The sequence below is a fragment of the Oncorhynchus keta genome, chromosome 1, assembly GCF_023373465.1.
Source record: "Oncorhynchus keta strain PuntledgeMale-10-30-2019 chromosome 1, Oket_V2, whole genome shotgun sequence".
Classification (NCBI taxonomy): Eukaryota; Metazoa; Chordata; class Actinopteri; order Salmoniformes; family Salmonidae; genus Oncorhynchus; species Oncorhynchus keta.
The window spans coordinates 26,140,400-26,158,752 of record NC_068421.1 but is presented as its reverse complement, the minus strand read 5'-3'; the positions used below and the strand labels follow the sequence as shown (position 1 = coordinate 26,158,752).

Genomic DNA, 18,353 nt, shown 5'->3' with positions numbered 1-18,353 from the left:
TTCCACTGTTATTTTATTCAATCTCTTACAATGCAAAGAGGCAATGTAAAATAACAGTGCGCTGCAGTTATGAATTTAAACTATGAAGAGCCACCTTGAGCCTTCCCACTGGGCAAAAACTGGTTGAATCAACGTTCAATGTGATGATGTTGATCAACGTGGAAAACTTATTGATAAGGGAAATTCTTGTTTTTTAACCTAAATCCAATGACATGGTGATTTCACATTGAATTCACATTAGTTGACAACTCAACCAAACGTAAATCAAAACTCGATGTTGAAATGACATCTGGTCACTGTGTATACATATATTTGTCTTATTTCAAAATGTGTTCTTTGCATATCCCAGTCTCCCTGAGAACCTCTGAGTGTGGGGTCACGGACAGGGTCTGCCATTATCAACAGCGAACCTGAAGCAATTTGGGTTAAGTGCCTTGCTCAAGGGCACATCAACAGATTTTTCAAATTGTTGGCTCAGAGATCCTAACTAGCAACTTTTTCGTTACTGGCCCAACACTCTAACCGCTAGTCTGTGTGTGTGTGTGTGTGTGTGTGTGTGTGTGTGTGTGTGTGTGTGTGTGTGTGTGTGTGTGTGTGTGTGTGTGTGTGTGTGTGTGTGTGTGTGTGTGTGTGTGTGTGTGTGTGCGGGTAATGCAGTGCGGAGTGGGATCCACAAGATTGTGGTAGATCCTGGGCGGAGTTGCTGTAAAATCCTACCCTACAGAGCTTCCCGTCGTCGCTCACTCGATGCGCTCCCACATTTGTTTGCCAAGGCAAGTGAGAGAGCACATGTTATACAGCAGTAACTGCACACAGTTAGTGAATATTTAACCCTGAAGTTTACGGAAAGAAGTTAACTGATCGATAATAACAAACATATTATCTAACTTTAGGAACAGCAGGGCAAGGATATCTGGCATTCGCCAGGATGCATTTTTCCGGCTGTCTGTGTGCCCTCCTCGTCGCGCTTGTCTACCAAGGTACTGTATGTAGCCTATCATGCATCATATCTTACATTGTTTAAAAGAACACTGATACATTTTGTCAACATTTTTAATAAACACATAATGGGAATTGCATGGTGATGATGAGTTTGTAGACGATACATCTGAAGTGAAAATACATGTCATTCGATTAGCAATCTTGATTTACCCTGCGGTTTGTGAATACAGAGTTATAGCCAATTATAGTCATGGTTAGAACGTTATTTTGCCGCTCTACCATTATTGCTCATAGCATAACTACTGCGTAACTACAAATTGTATAGCGCATTAAGTGTGTACAACCACTGGCCACACTTCGTGGGAGTGTTGAGCAGGTTTCGCCAGGTGATAGTCATGCGCTCTCAATTTGGGAGCGCTGTCCTCTCATTTTATTTCAATAATTACAACAGTAAATCGACTTTTCACAATAATTTGTGTGGTAATCGTTCATTCCGAAACATATACATTACGCACTCAAACGCGCACACTTACCAGTGTTTTCCCACGAGGCAGGAACGCCTTGCAGATTACAGTTGAGTTTTTTACATTCTGTAAATGTCGTTAAAGAAAGCTTTTTTTTCAATCCAACAAGTATGCGCCACGTGTTTAAGCGTTCAGACGCAACATTTAACCAATCTGCAGTGGAGCTCTGAATATAGTCCTTTGGGAGAGGGAAAAACCTGTTCTCAGAGCATTTCATATTATTTTTTACGTAAATCAGAGACATGCCATTTAGTATGAAATGTAAATCAGAGACACTCCATTTAGTATGATATGTTATGTTTCGTGTGGTATGTATTAATTTATGGATGTCCATCACCCATTTCATATGATATGTTACGAAATACAATTAGTATAATATGTTACGAATTTTCAAACTTTCAATATGTTACGAATTTGCAAAATGCATGATTTGTTACGAATTCCAGCTAGGTGGCGCTAGCTACGCGAGGGGTTAGGTTTAAGATTAGGAGATAGGTTAAATCAAAATCAAATCAAATGTTATTTGTCACATGCGCGGAGGGGTTAGGTTTAGGGGAATAATTAGCTAAAAGGGTTAAGGTTAGGGGAAGGGTTAATTAACATGCTACGCTGTTGCAAAGTAGCTTAAAAGTAGTAAGTAGTTGAAAAGTTGCTAATTAGCAAAAAAAATTCGAACACACAACCTTTGGGTTGCAAGACGTTTGCGTTATATGCCCGACCAACCAACTGCCCGTTGTTTCTGTCTCAAGCAACCATCTGTGGTCCTTCTGTAGCTCAGTTGGTAGAGCATGGCGCTTGTAACGCCAGGGTAGTGGGTTCGATCCCCGGGACCACCCATACGTAGAATGTATGCACACACAAAGCACTGTAAGTCGCTTTGGATAAAAGCGTCTGCTAAATGGCATATTATTTATTTATATTATTTATTTAACCATACCAAACATAACATATCATACTAAATGGCGCGTCTCGGAATTACATGCAGAATAATGCGAAATGCTCTGCGACCAGGTTGGGAAGGGAGGTGGGTGATCTGACTTAGGTTCTCCTCTGTCTGACACTGTCACTTGACATGCCTGTCATTGTAAATTACAGTGTGCCTCACTTGTCACTGCCACCCGCTCTCAGGCGTTTTTACTTGAACTGGTTGGAAAAAAGAGCCTCCCCTATAATAATAGCATGTCGCGTGTTAACCGTTTTTCTCGTTGGACTGTGTGTTGTCGTTCTGTTGCCAATCGCCGCTGGTTTTAAAATAGTGGAATTGGAAGGCCTTTAGGGTGGGGCTGTAATTTAGGTTTATAGCCCCCCACATCAACATTTGATGAGTTAACATGATGCTGGCAGTTTTGCCGTCAGTCCTCCATAAATGGTGAAACCATGTGTCTGTTTGCTTGTTCTATGGAGGATTGATGATGACTTTTCAATGTGCTGGTTACTCATTACAACTTCATATGCAGTGTCATTTTAAGAAGCACTAGGCAACCATCTAGTTATTCATCTTCATCAAATCACAAAATTCCTTAGTCTAAACACCACATATTTCATCTATCACTCATGCCACCTTGTAAATGTAGAATTGGAGGTTTTAAACTAAGTGCTCAGTTTGTGAAGGTAGTTTTCAGAATAGACACCATCAGTCAGTAATTAGATACACTGCTGATCTTTTATTCCAAAAATTCTCCTCTGGCAAGCTGTTCAGGCCAATCATGACCAAAACCTCCCGCAACCTGAACAGTTTCTTTCCCCTGGCTGTGGCCCTCACCAACCAGCCATTGGGCCCATAGAGACTAAAGGACTATGCACTCTATGCTGCACACGGGATCAAGCCATCTCTGAACTGTACACAAAATAACTGCACTATACTGCATTGCACTCTGTTCATCTCTCTGCATTTAGATATATTCATACTGATACTGTACATCCACTGTATATCAACTGTATACCCATCATATATTTGTTTACTGACTGCACATTCTCTTATATGTTTATCCTCAATCTATCTAGTTGTATATAATGTACCATATGTCAACTTTGTTTAAACTCCACTGTCGGTATTCTGGCTCTAAAGGTTGTCTATGACTAGCAGCACCATATCACCAAGTCACATTCTGAGTATGTGTAAACGTACTTGGTGAATAAAGGTGATTCGGATTCCATTGTTTTAGAGGGAAGCGGAGGTGGTTAAATGCAGTTCCTCCGGCTCAAACACTGAGAGCTGTGACCCTCAGCCTAGACCAGATAGTGCTGGAAAAACAGGGCCCTGAAAGACTTTTAGAACAAATAGTCTGCATAGGTGCATTTGTTTTTTTGTTCCCTGCTTTCCTGCCACCCCTCCCCCATCCCCACCCTACCCCCCCTGGAATAGACAACACTCAGTCACACCTGGTATTACTCGTCAAGCAAGTAGGGCTCTTCATTTGCTAATGGGCTAATCTGGCCCCTGTTCGCGTGGGGACCACAAGGTTTCATTGTCTGAGTGAAACCTCATTGAAATATATTCATCCACTTTCTCACTCTCCGTAACCAGTTTTTGTCCTGACATGATAGATACATGTTCAGTTGATTGGTGTAGAGAAAGACTGGAGCGATTTGCATTCTCAGTTTGCACTTGGGATTTTGCGCATGTCAATTTGTGTGACTGTGCACGTCACGTCTTGTTTAGAGGCGGGTTTGTCTAGATGTTTGTGGTTGTTCTATCTCCCGTTGACTCCTTATACAATGTAGCCCTTCATGCAAAATGTAGTTTCATGGACGGAAAGCACAATAACATGAAACTCTTCATCCTTAATCGTAGCTGTTTATGATCCAGATCCTATTTTCAAAGGAGAGTGTATGTGGGTGGGGCAAGACAGTGATATCCGATAATGCAATTGTAATATCATTATTAACTTGATGTCCTACAGTTAAATAAAGGTTAAATAATAAAAATGTAAATGCTGATGACAAGTTCCATGACAGTGTTACAGGGAGGTGACATGTTAGAATATAAATAAAGTACCACTGCCATGCTGAAAATGCCACACTTAGCTCTGAGAGCGGGCGTCACTCAGGATGACATCATCATTTTGTGTGCTTTACACTTGCATTTACGGGTCTTCAATCTGTAAATCATTCCTGTAGTATCTTTACAGAAAATGTCACCATCCTACATCATAATACTGCAAATATGGATATTTTTAATGAGTTATTTGTGCATTGCATGACAGCATCAACAGTTTGGTATACAGGACTATATATTTATTCCTATGAGTGTCTTTCTCTCCTTTTCTGAATTAATTTCCTACCCCTCATTTAGATATGAATTACTGAAAATGGCCTTAATCACACATCATACCCAATAAACATACCACTTTTGTCCAGCTTTGCAAATGTTCAACTCGCACTGACAGCTCTTCATTTCCTTCAAAGCCACTGTGGGACAGTCAGTGTTGTGTTTGAACAGTTTATGTATGTCATAGGAAATTGCAATGAGCAATGTTAAATGGTCTCATTCTTTGAGGGTATCTCTTGCTTTTCTCAGTCTTTCCACTATATCATTGAAGTGCTTGAAAAGAACTGGTGAAAAAAGAAAATAACTTGTATATTTCGATAAGGGGCATCATATTTTGAGCAATCTGGGAGTGGGAGGACATATTCATTCTAGTAAACCTACTGCACTATTGTGGCTCTGACTCTTTATAATTTAATCCAGATTAGAGTCACAGAGACTAATTTAGTTTTAATCCACTTTGAGGCCTCTCGAGAAAAGGGGTGAGTGAAAGATGGAACCTATCCTTTTACCCAAATGCTGTGGATGAGGGTGAGCTAGCCAATAGGTCAGGGTTCCCCAACTGGCCGCCCGTGGGCCGAATTTGGCCCGCAGGTAGTTTTTATTTAATTGGGAGGACAATGTGTACAGAGACAGTTGACTAGGTGGAGGGTCCAGGATCATACTGAGGGACCTGTAGTGGTTGCAATGGCCCTGCTCTCTGTGTGTTCTCAGTCGTTAGTAGGACCAAAATTCAGTGTCTTTATGTCTACATATCATTACGATAACTGCTGGTGAACTGGCCAATATTTACCTATCTATTTGAAGTGGAGCTTTCCCGATACAGCTAATATCACAGGTGAGAGGGAGAGCATACAGCTCTATGAATGAAAACGCATCCCTACACTTTAGGAAAAGGGGTTCCAAAAGGGTTCTTCGGCTGTCCTCATAGGAGAACCGTTTTTGGTTCTGTGGAGAGGGTTCTATATTGAACCTAAAATTATTCTTCCTCGAACCAAAAAGGTTTCTTCAAAGAGATCTCTTATGGGGACAGCCGAAGAACCCTTTTAGGTTGTAGATAGCACCTTTTTTTCTAGGAGTGTACATGAGTGAGAATGGGCTGTGATATACACACATCTAGCATACTAGATTCATTCACTCTGGTTCAATCTCTGATTTCTCCCCTGAAATGTTCAATTCTCAGTATTCACTTAGTTTAGAGAAAAGTATCGCCACTTTCTGTTAAGAGCTCAGGATTCTCCGACATTATCTGTAGTGAGAAAATGTTTCAGCACTACAGAGCTATAGTCAGGCAGCAATGAGAACATTTAAGCCAACACAGAAAACAGTGTATTTCCGCAATGTAAAAAATAGTATTCACAGTGACTGGACACACACAGCTATAAGATGTACAGCTTTGCTTAAGGAAAATGAAAGGGCTTGTGTGGCCATTGTAATCAGTCTCAAACAATGACTCACTGATGAAAAAAACATTTTGTCTGCCTGTGACAGTTTTACACGCGAGGGTATCAGTAAAACAGCCAAGGGAGTCTCAATTACACTAGCTAGTATGATTAGCTCATCCCAGTTTTAGAAAGGAGCGGGAGATACGTTCGGTTTCAACAGTCATGATTGAGATTTCCCCTTAATCCTCCCCTTATCCAGACAACTCACAACTCTGCTTGTATTGTCACTGGTTAGACAGGTTATAAAGGCCTGGGTTGGGTTTTATTAGACAGCTTAAGATATATGACATGTTTTACATATAGATTACGTTTCCAGTCACACATTCCTGCGTGAAAGCTATAATGTAAAAATGTTGGAGAATGGCACAGAACACCCTGGTATTTCATTGAATGGAGATGCCAGCCTTCGAGTCCGCATATATATTCTTCTCCCCATTATCTCTCAGCAATCTTTCTTCATCATAGCACTCCTGCTTTTCACACACAGAAAATATATTTATTTGTTATATGGAGGGAGTAACTACATTTTAGAGAAAGCCTTTAATAACAGGAGCGAGATGACTGTGCAACAGCACTCTCTCTCCCTAGTCCCTTATGCTGAAATGCACACACGGAAATGTATGAGGGTATCTTTGGTTTTGGGGAAAGCTTACAGATCACTGGAAATGGCTCGGCCCCTGTTTTGGGAAAAAAAGTGAGGTTGTTTCTCTGTTTTGTTATTCACATTATCCCCCCTGGTTTCTCTGGGTTCCTGCGGACTCCTTCCGACAGTATTGATGCTGACTTCTCCTGCCGTCTCCTCTCTTTGTCATGAAGATGGAACAGCACACACCCCTCTGGGAGGGCATTGAGTATCTTCCCCCTGTTCTCCCACCTCTCATATGCGCAAGGCAATCCAAGCCTACTGGGGGAAAGTAGGTCTGGTCCATATGAAAGCTAATGACATGGCCCATAATGAATGACACAACAATCTTAGTTGAAATATTCCATGGAAAGCTTTTTACTAGGTGTCATTTAATTAGAATAGTTCATTAGCTATACCATTAGCTGGGTGCATGAAGAGGAAGGGGAGGTGTTCCCAAGCTCTTTGTTCTCAGAACTCATAGAAGAAAATGTATCTTGTCTTCTTTTCCTCACATTGCCTGATGGAATCTGAAAAGAGAAAAAGCAGAAAAATCAGAACTAGCTCTCAATAAGTGAGCTCCCAAGCACTAGGAACTCAACCAGACCCACTAAAGGTCAGTGGGGAAACTGCCAAAATGTACACACCCATAAAGTGATTATATTGCCACCTATTTACATGGAGTCAGGGCTGAAGCCGGTGGTACTATTGTATCACACCTATTTTTGAATCTCTCTGCAATCCAGAGCGGTCTATTGAGATGACAATGTCATTGTCCAAAATATGAAGCAGAAATAAGAAGCATTGAGCAATAAAATGTCATGCAATTGTCACTTTCCCATTCACTTTTAAATCGCTTTTTGGTCAGAAACAGTCCATCAATAGTGACTGGTCTCTATTCATTCAAACTTTATTTTGCAATTTTCAGCCATGAAAACACAATGTCATATTTAGTGTAGCTCCATGAAGTATCCTGCCCCAGGGATCCAAACATAAGTGTTTTGTGTCTGCATTTGACCTCAGTAGTCCCCCATTCTAGCCTTTATAAAAGATAGTTCTTTGTGCACTGTTGATGTCCGTCATCTATCCTTCTGAGAAGGCGGCACACTACGGAGCCTGGAGCTATCTATGATTACATGCTGCTTCAGATGAACTTGCAGGAGTTCTCATTCAAACCCAGAGTGCGCCTCACTTTCAACAAGGGACAGACACTCAGTCACTGCATATCTCTGCTTTCTGGAGATTAAAACGCCTGTCATTTTTGCATGCCAGGGTATATAAACTCGTAAAAATACAGAATATCATATTCAACCCTTTTTCTTCAGCCCACTCACATGTCAAGAGTGCAGGGTGTACTCTTCCTTAGTTGCTTTGAAGTATTCTTCAAGGTCCTAAACATGTTGCTCAGGCAGTTTCAAATGCATGCTTCCTCTCATGCGTTGGATTCCTGGCTCTAAATCCCAGGTGGTAAAGGACTTTGTAAGAGAGTGGTATTTATGCTGATACTTATCTGGCTGTGGAGCTCTCGCTGCCTGGAATTCAAAGCCTTGTATTAGCCTTGGGTGTATGGAGTTCCTTCACCTGATGCGTACATGAAAAATCCAGAACCAAGGCTTTTGTGATCATTTGTAACAATACATTTTAGTTCATCTTTTATATATTCTAAACATAAATCTGAATGATTATTTTTACCATATGATAAAATTATGTTAAAAGGTGTCTGGTGAGGTTGAGAACTAGACATATTTACTTGTCACTTACTGACCATAGAGAGCCCTTATTTTCTATGGTAGAGTAGGTCAGGGCGTGACTGGGTGGTTTTCTAGTTACTATTTTCTATGTGGGGGTTCTAGTTTAGTTTTTCTATGTTGGTGTTTGGAATGATTCCCAATTAGAGGCAGCTGGCTATCGTTGTCTCTAATTGGGGATCATATTTAAGTAGCATTTTTTCCACCTGTGTTTTATGGGATATTGTTGTAAGTTAGTGTATGTTACACCTATTTGTTACGGTTCGTTGTTTGTTTCATTCTTTCTTTGTTGTTTTGTGCGTTTCTAATAAATAATATGTGGAAACCATATCGCGCTGCAGCTTGGTCCGATAATTATTCCAGCGAACGTGACATTGCTGGTCAGTCACTGGTTGATTTTGTCCTTAAGGGCGTGATCCTCATAAAACTGCATTGAACGACCACTGCAATTTACTGTTTATATAGAAGGTATATACAGTACAGTGTATTTTTTAAATTAAATCTAAGTACTCAGAATTCTTCACACCAGCTCTATTATCTTAGATGTTGAACCACTTCACTTTCAATGAAGTAAAATGATGCTCTAGTAAATGTGTCACAGTGTGGATGCCGTTGATAATGAATGCCATGTAAAACTGTGAGGTGTTTCATTAGCTAGGTGCTACTATGCAGTAGCTGTATTCTAACCCTTCCATTGTCAGACATTAGTGGGTAGGTGAAAAGCCTCTTGTGCACCATTTAGATGGAGAACCTAATTATCTAATGGGACTCATCTTGAGAGGTCAAGTAGCCCCATGTTCCTGCAGAGAATTCTGAAAAGTACTTTACTCCCATCGGAGCTGTTAAACCAGGGTTTCCCAAACTCAGTCCTTGGGACCCCAAGGGGTGTACGTTTTGGTTTTTGCCATAGCTCTACATAGCTGGTTCAAATAATCACCTAATTATCAAACTAATCATCAAGCTTATCTATGCATTGTCACCTCACCCCTACCTACATGTACAAATTACCTCGACTAACCCGTACCCCCGCACATTGACTTGGTACCGGTACCCCTGTAAATAGCCTCGTTATTGTTATTTTATTGTGTTACTTTTTATTACATTATTTAATTTAGTTTATTTATTAAATATTTTCTTAACTCTTTTTCTTGAACTACATTCTTGGTTTATAAGTAAGCACCTGTTGTATTTGGTGAATGTGACAAATACAATTTGATTTGATATGAAAAGCTTTGATAATTTGAATTAGCTTTGTAGTGTTAGGGCAAAAACAAAATGCACTCTTTGGGGTCCCCAGGACCGAGTTTGGGAAACGCTGTGTTAAGCAGTGAGACAGCTTAAGACGGACCACAGGAATTTGCAATGAAACACTAGAATCTGTTCTACAATGATGAGTCTTTTGCTTTAGAAACACTTTTCATGTTAGAGAGAAGGAATTGTGTTTTCTAAAGGAATCACAAACAAATTCAGCTGCATAGTTCCGTGTCAAATAAATGCTGCATTATTCGAAGTGCCAGCCCCAGTATATGAGAGCGAAGCAGTTGTAAAATAAACTTCCAGGTGTTTCATTTTGAGTAATGGAGGTGCCATAACCCATTAGGAATGTGTTTACATTCTCACCTGCAGTAGATACAACGAGGAGAGGATTTCTCTTTTCCTAATGTAATGATAGTGATTTCATTTAAATTCTCCAGGTTATGCAATAAGAGATTCTCACAATGGAAAATGCATAACAATTGGCTAGTCATATTAGTTTATGTGTTGTATGGATGAATGGGTATGGCATTCCCCCTCTCTCTCTGAGGAATTCTCTGGATTACCTGTCCCATGCTCTAGACCTTGCCAATGTGTGTTTGCCTATAAACAGATCTGACACAGGCAATGCATCACAGTGGAGAGCATCACTACCCCTGTCTGCCATTACATGCACATTTACCCAGACAGTAATGTCTCCAGATGGCCTCGCCAGTAATTGGATCGCTTTGTCACCCTTTGGCACCAGACAGTACTTTTCCGGGTTCTCATATACATTTGTTATTGATGTCCATGCTTCATAGAGTGTTGTCTCATATTGTGATCCCCACACAGAATGTTGCTGTTGCTTGTTCTTTTGTCCGTGTGGACTGTTGAGAGGCTGTTGTTCTGTACGTACGGAATGTTCTAGGGCAGGTTTTACATTTGACTATTCAAAGTGTGAGGATCCAGCCAAAGAGCTCTCCAAGCCAACGGACTCTTTAATCAGGAGATGTTTGCTGCGTGGATTCATTCTGTTGGAATGATATGAGTCATACAGCTGAAATGTTGCTTATCGACAGGCTCCTGTGACGTTATCGTGTCTTTCTGCTGCTGGTGATAGTGAAGGCAAATCAGCTCATTATCAGGGGAATCGGCAAACCTCCTGTTCAAAAGCACCAATGTTGGAATATGTTCTGTACAGACAGACAGGAGGGGATACTAGTGAAAGGCGCCAGGCTAAATGGTTTAAAGCACTTATGTTGATATATGGCTGCTCTCGTGTGATGATGGAAGGAGAAAATGTAATGGCCATTGAGTCATTTGTAGTAAAACTAATGAAAATATGTTACACCTGAGAATGAATGCTCATAAACGAGGGACACCTAAGTGAATGGTAATACTCAATGTGAGGTGACAGTTCTAACAATTGATTGATTTGAAAAGTAAATACAAGTGTTCAACTTCTCTCCTTTGTTTCTGAAGAACGTAATAATCTTACCAGAACATAACCTTTTTAAACAAGTCATGTTCTCTACCCCACTCTGTGTGTAAAATGTATTAATTTTAGTTTTATAATACTCCCTGTGTTTTCAAGCCTTTAAAAAAAAAGGGAACATTTGTCAGCAGTAGGCAGTGAACTTAAATAAGCAATTTTGTCTTGTAATTGTGAGGGGAAGAGTGGCTGAAGTATGCAATTTTCTCAAAGTGCTTGAATGACATTTGAATGTATGCAATTTCTCTCATGGATTTTTGTGACAATGCCACGTTTTATAATAATGGGTCAAAAGCATACTTATATTATCATTTTTCACGTGCCCACATTTGCATATTTACTGTATGTAGTACACTTACCATTTTATGCTAACTGTAATCTCGCCAAAATCCCTGCACAGAAATGCTTATTACATACTTAGTGGAATACAGCTTCTTGAGGATTTAATCACATCTTGTGAAGGTTGATAGTAAATTCATTATCTTTTCTGTACAGTTGTCTGTTGGGGAACAGCTTTGCATTGCACACGTTAATTGACTGAAAGCCTACTTAAATTGAAAAATACATCTGCATATTATGATTATGTTGGGAGAGCGCTCAAGCACTGCAGTGTGGTGGTTAGAAAACGACAGGTATTAAAACCTACTGCCTCCCGAGCTTTACAGGCTGCATCCTGCTCAACCAGTTTGAAAAATAAATTTGAATTTTAAAAAAAAAGTTGTATAATTGTAAATGTCGCTCTTTGCCAGCGAGGCCAGGCGTGGAGACAGTGATAACAGTGTAGTAATAGTTGTAGTTATACTTGTAGTAATAGTTGAGTTCAGCAGGGCATTGGGTTTTCAACTCATGCTGACTTGGAGGCATCCATGTTAGTCACTGGACTGTGTGCTCAGTCTGTTATTGGACCAGCACAGCGTTCCCTCTCTCCATTTCTCCTTAATCTCTGTGTTAATCTCTCTGAGGGAGTGGAGATCACTGCACTCTATTCTAGATACATGGCTCAACATTGACCTCAGGGTCAACAGGCAGAACCTTTGGCAGCCTAGCCCAGAACCCTAGAATGGGGGGTGCCAAAGAGTGTGCCAAGTCACACACAAAAGCTTTCTCTGTTTTGTTCTGCACATTGAATGTTACTTCCCGGTCCACTTTATTTAGATAGTGCATCTGTAGATGCTCTACCGACTGTCCACAGAATATCGGTAACATTTGTACTAACTATCTACTAACCCTAGCTCTAACCCTAACCTTGACCCTTATTCTAACTCTAAACTGAACCCTAATCCTTACCCTAACCGTAATATTAGCAAGCAGATGCTTATCAACAGATAGTTTGTTGATATTATGACTGTTTTATCTATTATCTGTAGAGCATCTAAAGATGCAAAATCTGCATTATACAAATAAAGTGTGACCTTCCTTTTTATACATTTACTAAAGCAGAGTAAACAATATTATTTATGTAAGGAAGACACTTGAGAAACGATATCTTCCTTTTGGAATTGATAGAAACTGTAACTAGGAGCGTGATATCCCCCTCATAAATCAAATCAAATATTATTGGTCACATGCACTGAATACAACAGGTGTAGACTTTACAGTGAAATGCTTACTTACGAGGCCTTTTCCAACAATGCAGAGTGACCAGGCAATCAGGATATACCATAAACAGGATATATAATAAACAATGTAGCAGCAGTGTATGTGAAGAGTCTGAGTGTGTGTGTGTGTGTGTGTGTGTGTGTGTGTGTGTGTGTGTGTGTGTGTGTGTGTGTGTGTGTGTGTGTGTGTGTGTGTGTGTGTGTGTGTGTGTGTGTGTGTGTGTGTGTGTGTGTGTGTGTGTGTGTGTGTGTCGTCAATATGTGTGTGTGTAGGTAGCCATTGGATGAACTGTTCAGCAGTCTTATGGCTTTGGGGTAGAAGTTGTTCAGGAGCTTTTTGGTCCCAGACTTGGCACTCTGGTACTACTTGCAGTGCAGTAGCAGAGAGAACAGCCTATGACTTGGGTGGCTGGAGTCTCTGACATAGCCTTAGACTTTGGACACATTTTCAACCTGTCACAGCAGTCCTCCAAAACATGTGACGTTGGTTGGTGGGCATAACATTTTAAAATACACAGACAGGATGCCCATGCAGGTATTTAATCATCTGTGTGTATTATCTGCATTCCATGTGTTCATTCATGTTATCTGTGTTGCCATCTGAGTGACCTCAAACCCCCAGTGTTTAGAATGTCAAGCAGAACACAAACTCTCCGAATTCACAGCTAATGCCCTCTTAATACCAACCAGGCTGTGGACCTTATTGGAATGGAAGACAGGCCTGGTCTGTTTCACAGTGAAGGGTTGAAAGGTCAGTTCTGTCATTAGATGTTCCACAACACAGTGCACTACTTACTGGGATCATGAGGAAGCATCAAGCACCGCTATGGCAATTACACAAGATGAAAGCCATTGCCGGCAGTCAGTTGAACAAATGGACATATTTGTATTAGCTTTTTTACAACATAATAAGACATACATTATTGATAGTGCAAAGTACAAACAAACAATGAAACTGTAGGTTCTGTTGAGTGTATACACCCATTAATCATTCATTTTGCATCGGGGAAATGTCAACTCCTGCTTCCTACACCATCTAATGAAGCACTTTCAGATCAATAGCTGGATGGTGTTTTGTTTACACATAAATATAAGTGATCAGCCTTGGTGTCGTATCACCTAACTCCCTCCACACACACCCCCATCCAAACATCCAGGGCAGGAGTGGGGCTGCTAGCATGATCGAAGCTATAGAAAAGGGAGAGAGAGAGAGAGAGACAGAGGGGAAGGGGGTAGTAATGAGCCCTGCAGGGGATGCTTTAGGCGGAGACGCGTGCCTGTAACTGAAACATACTAGATGTTTGAATGCAGGTTAAACTACAGTCATTCTTACACGAAAGGCAATGGGTTAAGAGCAGCCTATAGCTTTGGTTCCTCTCTGTTTTAATCTGACTACTCCAAAGTGCCTTTCCTTGTCATTGTTGATATAATAGGCTAGCCACAAGGGTTTTGGGTGTCCAGGCCTGCTTGTGAAGTGGTTTGTTACAGGGACATTGTTAGAAACCCCCAGGGCTACTAATGAAATTGAACTGAATGGTAAATTGAATGTCAAACGAACCCAGTCTGAGAGAGGACTGGGCCTAGAAATTGTGCTCATGCTCTGCTGCTTGTGTGCTAGCTTTGCCTCAGGCAGGGAAGGATAGGATAAGAATTTTATGGCTGGCCATATGCAACAAAAACAACAAACGTGTGCTGTCTGATGCAATACCTGTTGAAGAGGTGTGTTGAGAGTAGGAACACTTTGATGTCAAGAATGTTGTCTTCAAGTGCCAAGACCATTTTGAAGTTACCTCAATAACACTTTTGTCAGAGCGCAGTCAGACCAAGCCTGTCAGAATGGACCAGTGTGCTATGTAATGATATATCTGTGAGGAGGCTAATGTCTTTGTAAAGAATAGAAAGACATTCACACTGTTGATGCTCCCAATTCCCCCGTTTTGTATTTTCCATAGACATGGCGGAATCAATTCAATTTCAGCAGCAATTAGAAGAAACATGTTCTTCAAAGGTCACATGTCGACACAGCTGTTGAGCAGATGTTTAGTGAATAAGCTGGAAAGAAATAACACTGAGGTAAGAATGTCTGATTTGTCATCAAGTTCATTCAAAGTCAGACTCCAAAATGTGGTTCTGACTTGGTAATCAAGAAGCTCCATTAGCCCTCCCACACTGTTCTTTCACTCTGTAGTCTGACTAGTTCAAAGTTACATTAAGTGCTTCCGTAATATACAGTACGTAACCCATAGACTACTAGGCTGAGGTAATCTCCGTTTCTGCAGAAGCAGCAGAATGACATCATTGCTACAAATCTGGATGCAGTGAATTAGATTAGGAGTTAATGGACCACAGGGGAAGCAGTGTGGCTGTGCTTTGTTAATGTCCGGATGTGGCTTTAATGGCACGCCATTAATGGGAGATGTTGGTGGATCTTTGGGGTCAGTACTGTGAGCCTCTGTTGGGGTTTGTTCCCTGTTCCTTGTCAATCATTGGCTCATTGGTGAAATTAGCATTCAGACAATTGCAGACAGAAGTTGACAACAGGAACATAGCACACATGTTTCTGAGTAAGTTCTCCACCCCACCTAAGGGCACAGCTGATTTTATACATGTGATCACTCCCTAGTGGTATGATCACCTACGTCAATGTATGTATGCATCAATAAGCTGAGGTTACCTTATAAGGCAACCTAGTACAGTAGTTTCTCTGAATTTATTAGAATTGTCCTCTGTCACACAAGATCAAAATATCAAAACCAGACAGTGGTTACATCTCTTTATCTAGTTTCGGTCTGACTCAGGCCTAGGCTGCAAGCACACTCTCACAACAGCCAGGCTTAACCACACAGACTAATATAGATAGCTTGTGCAACGTATAGTGGCAGAGTTTTTAGACACATAGCAACAGTATCTTATTATAAGGCCTGCAGCAAAACATATGAATCTTAAAGTCCCCTTAATCAATAAAGGGGAGGATCTTTGGGACCCATCCCCTACACCTCCCATGATCTGACCCTCCCTTGTCTGGAGAGACGTCCCTTAACCACCCCTCCCCTAGGGTCCCCTCCCCGGCCGCCCCCTTCAAATACATCATTCACAACATAATGGATGTGATTTCAGAGTGCACTTATCCCGTAACCCAACAGAAGGCTGCTGTTTCTGAAAGCAGTTCCTGTACCCTCCCTGCTCATCCACAGAGATAATTTATTAGTTTTTTTAAGAGGCTTTACTGGAGCCTGCATCGGGTTTGAGTGCATAGAAGAGGACATTTGAAAGGTTAATGATTCCCACAAAATCAATTTCAGGCCAACCATGCTGGTCTTTCTAATTTGGTGGCTTTTCTTTTTTCTTATGTGCTTTGTCTCTTCCTGTCTGTCTCGTCCACGTACATACATACATACATACATACATACATACATACATACATACATACATACATACATACATACATACATACATACATACATACATACATACATACATACATACATACATACATACGCGAACACACCCTCATTCAACCTAATGTCCTCTCTTTTGTACTGCAGTATGGCACATCAGTCCTTAGACATAATGGCATAGCACAGCATAGATATAGCTTTGTAGTGTCCCAAAATTGAACTCTGTCTGTATTCTTACATAAATCCAGCTATACTAATATAGGTAGTTGCCAAATTTAATTTGGGAGTGAACTTTCCCATATAAAAAACAATTATCAAACTAAACTATAAAAAAAAAAAGGTTTTTATTCAGCTTTATGGTAAGCATTTATTCCTGATTACTCTAAGCTCCAAGGTAAACAGCATCCCCAGATATTCCTCTTTCTAAGTGAGTGCTCTGCTCAAGCATGTGAACATTTTTAATTAAACAATTTCAGTTAATTGGAAGTTAGAGATACAAGATTTTCTCTCTCGATTGCGCTGTCAGCAAGATTCAAAGCCTTCTTTAAATGAGCATAGGATAGATTGCAGGTTGAAAATGGAAAATGTAAGTATTAATCATTTACTGAAATGATCTGCCAATGCTTTCCTCGTTTCATCACTGTAAAATCAACTGAGCTATTTTAGGCATTTACTGTTGGCAATAAAGATCAGTAACATACATTTTTTATGTTCAGTGACTCCTGAGCATGAATGCTATTGAGCTGGAACCTGTGTGAATATCAAGGCCTGTTTTCTTCTCTGTGACACTGGGATGTGGAAGGCTTCTCTCATGGGAGGGCAGGTGGAGGAAAATGCACCTGTTCACAAACAATGCAAAGACTGCTGGGTAATTTGTTTGCATCACCTAGCGATGGCTTAGGGCTCAGAGGAGACAAGAGACAGAGAGAGGCTTCATATTGTCTGCCTCTTTGTGTTTACTCTTCAAAATAAACTCTGGTGATGGAGAATCTAGAATATACTTTTCAGCAGGTGTTGCTGGTGCCTGTGTTGTAGGGTGATAAAATAAATGTGTTAAAAGGGCAATTCCACCACTTTTCAACATAATTTTCATTATCTCCAGTACAATACCAGTGTCCCTGTCTACATATGTGAAAACGGCACATTTCCACGCTTTATAGAAAATAATATAAAGTTAAAAAGTTTTACCCGATGACATCTTAAAAAGTTTAAACATTTTAAAAACAGTCATTTTCAAACATTGTGAGATTCGCAGTGAAACACCCTCCCTCTGGCTAGAAACTCGTTGCAGGTTTTGAAAATTACCGTTTAAATTTTTACTTTTACTCCTACCTTTTGATGTCACAGACAAAGTTTTTTAGGACCTTTCTTGTTATTGTTTTAACCACAGTTCATAGAAACACATTGTTTTCACATACACTCTGTGGACACCACTTCAAATTAGTGGATTTGGCTATTTCGGCCAGACCTGTTGCTGACAGTTGAATAAAATCGAGCACACAGCCATGCAATCTCAAAAGACAACATTGTCAATAGAATGGCCCGCACTGAAGAGCTCAGTGACTTTTAATGTGGCACCGTCACAGGCACTGTCAAATTTCTGCCCTGCTAGAGCTGTCCCGGTCAACTGTAAGTGATGTTATTGTGAAGTGGTAACATCTAGGGGCAACAACGGCTCAACCACAAAGTGGTAGGCAACACAAGCACACAGAACGGGACTGCCAAGTTCTGAAGCGCGTAGCCTAAGATCACCATGCGCAATGCCAAATGTCAGCTGGAGTGGTGTAAAGCTCGCCGCTATTGGACTCTGGGGAGGTGGAAATGCGTTCTCTGAGGTGGTGAATCATGCTTCTCCATCTACCAGTCCGACGGATGAGTCTGGGTTTGGCGGATGCCAGAAGAACGCTACCTGCACGAATGCATAGTGCCAACTGTACAGTTTGGTGGTGGAGGAATAATGATATGGGACTGTTTTTCATGGGTCAGGCAAGGGCCCTTAGTTCCATGGAAGGGAAATCTTAACGCTACAGCATACAATGACTTTCTAGATGATTCTGTGCTTCAAACTTTGTGGCAACAG

The 18,353-nt window shown here is 40.8% G+C and overlaps 1 protein-coding gene across 2 annotated transcripts in view; it reads left to right on the top strand.

Annotated features, from left to right (window-relative positions):
* Positions 1 to 673: 673 nt before the first annotated feature.
* LOC118358598 (CD166 antigen homolog A-like) overlaps positions 674 to 18,353 on the top strand; it is a 62,309-nt gene continuing 44,629 nt past the window's right edge. The window contains exons 1-2 of one of the 2 annotated variants that reach the window (XM_035736589.2): positions 674 to 773; positions 894 to 980. In XM_035736589.2, coding sequence (XP_035592482.1) covers positions 929 to 980 — 52 coding nt within the window. In that variant the 5' untranslated portion in view covers positions 674 to 773; positions 894 to 928. Of the gene's footprint in view, positions 981 to 18,353 lie in introns of both variants that reach the window. The other variant, XM_035736634.2, reaches the window with a different exon arrangement.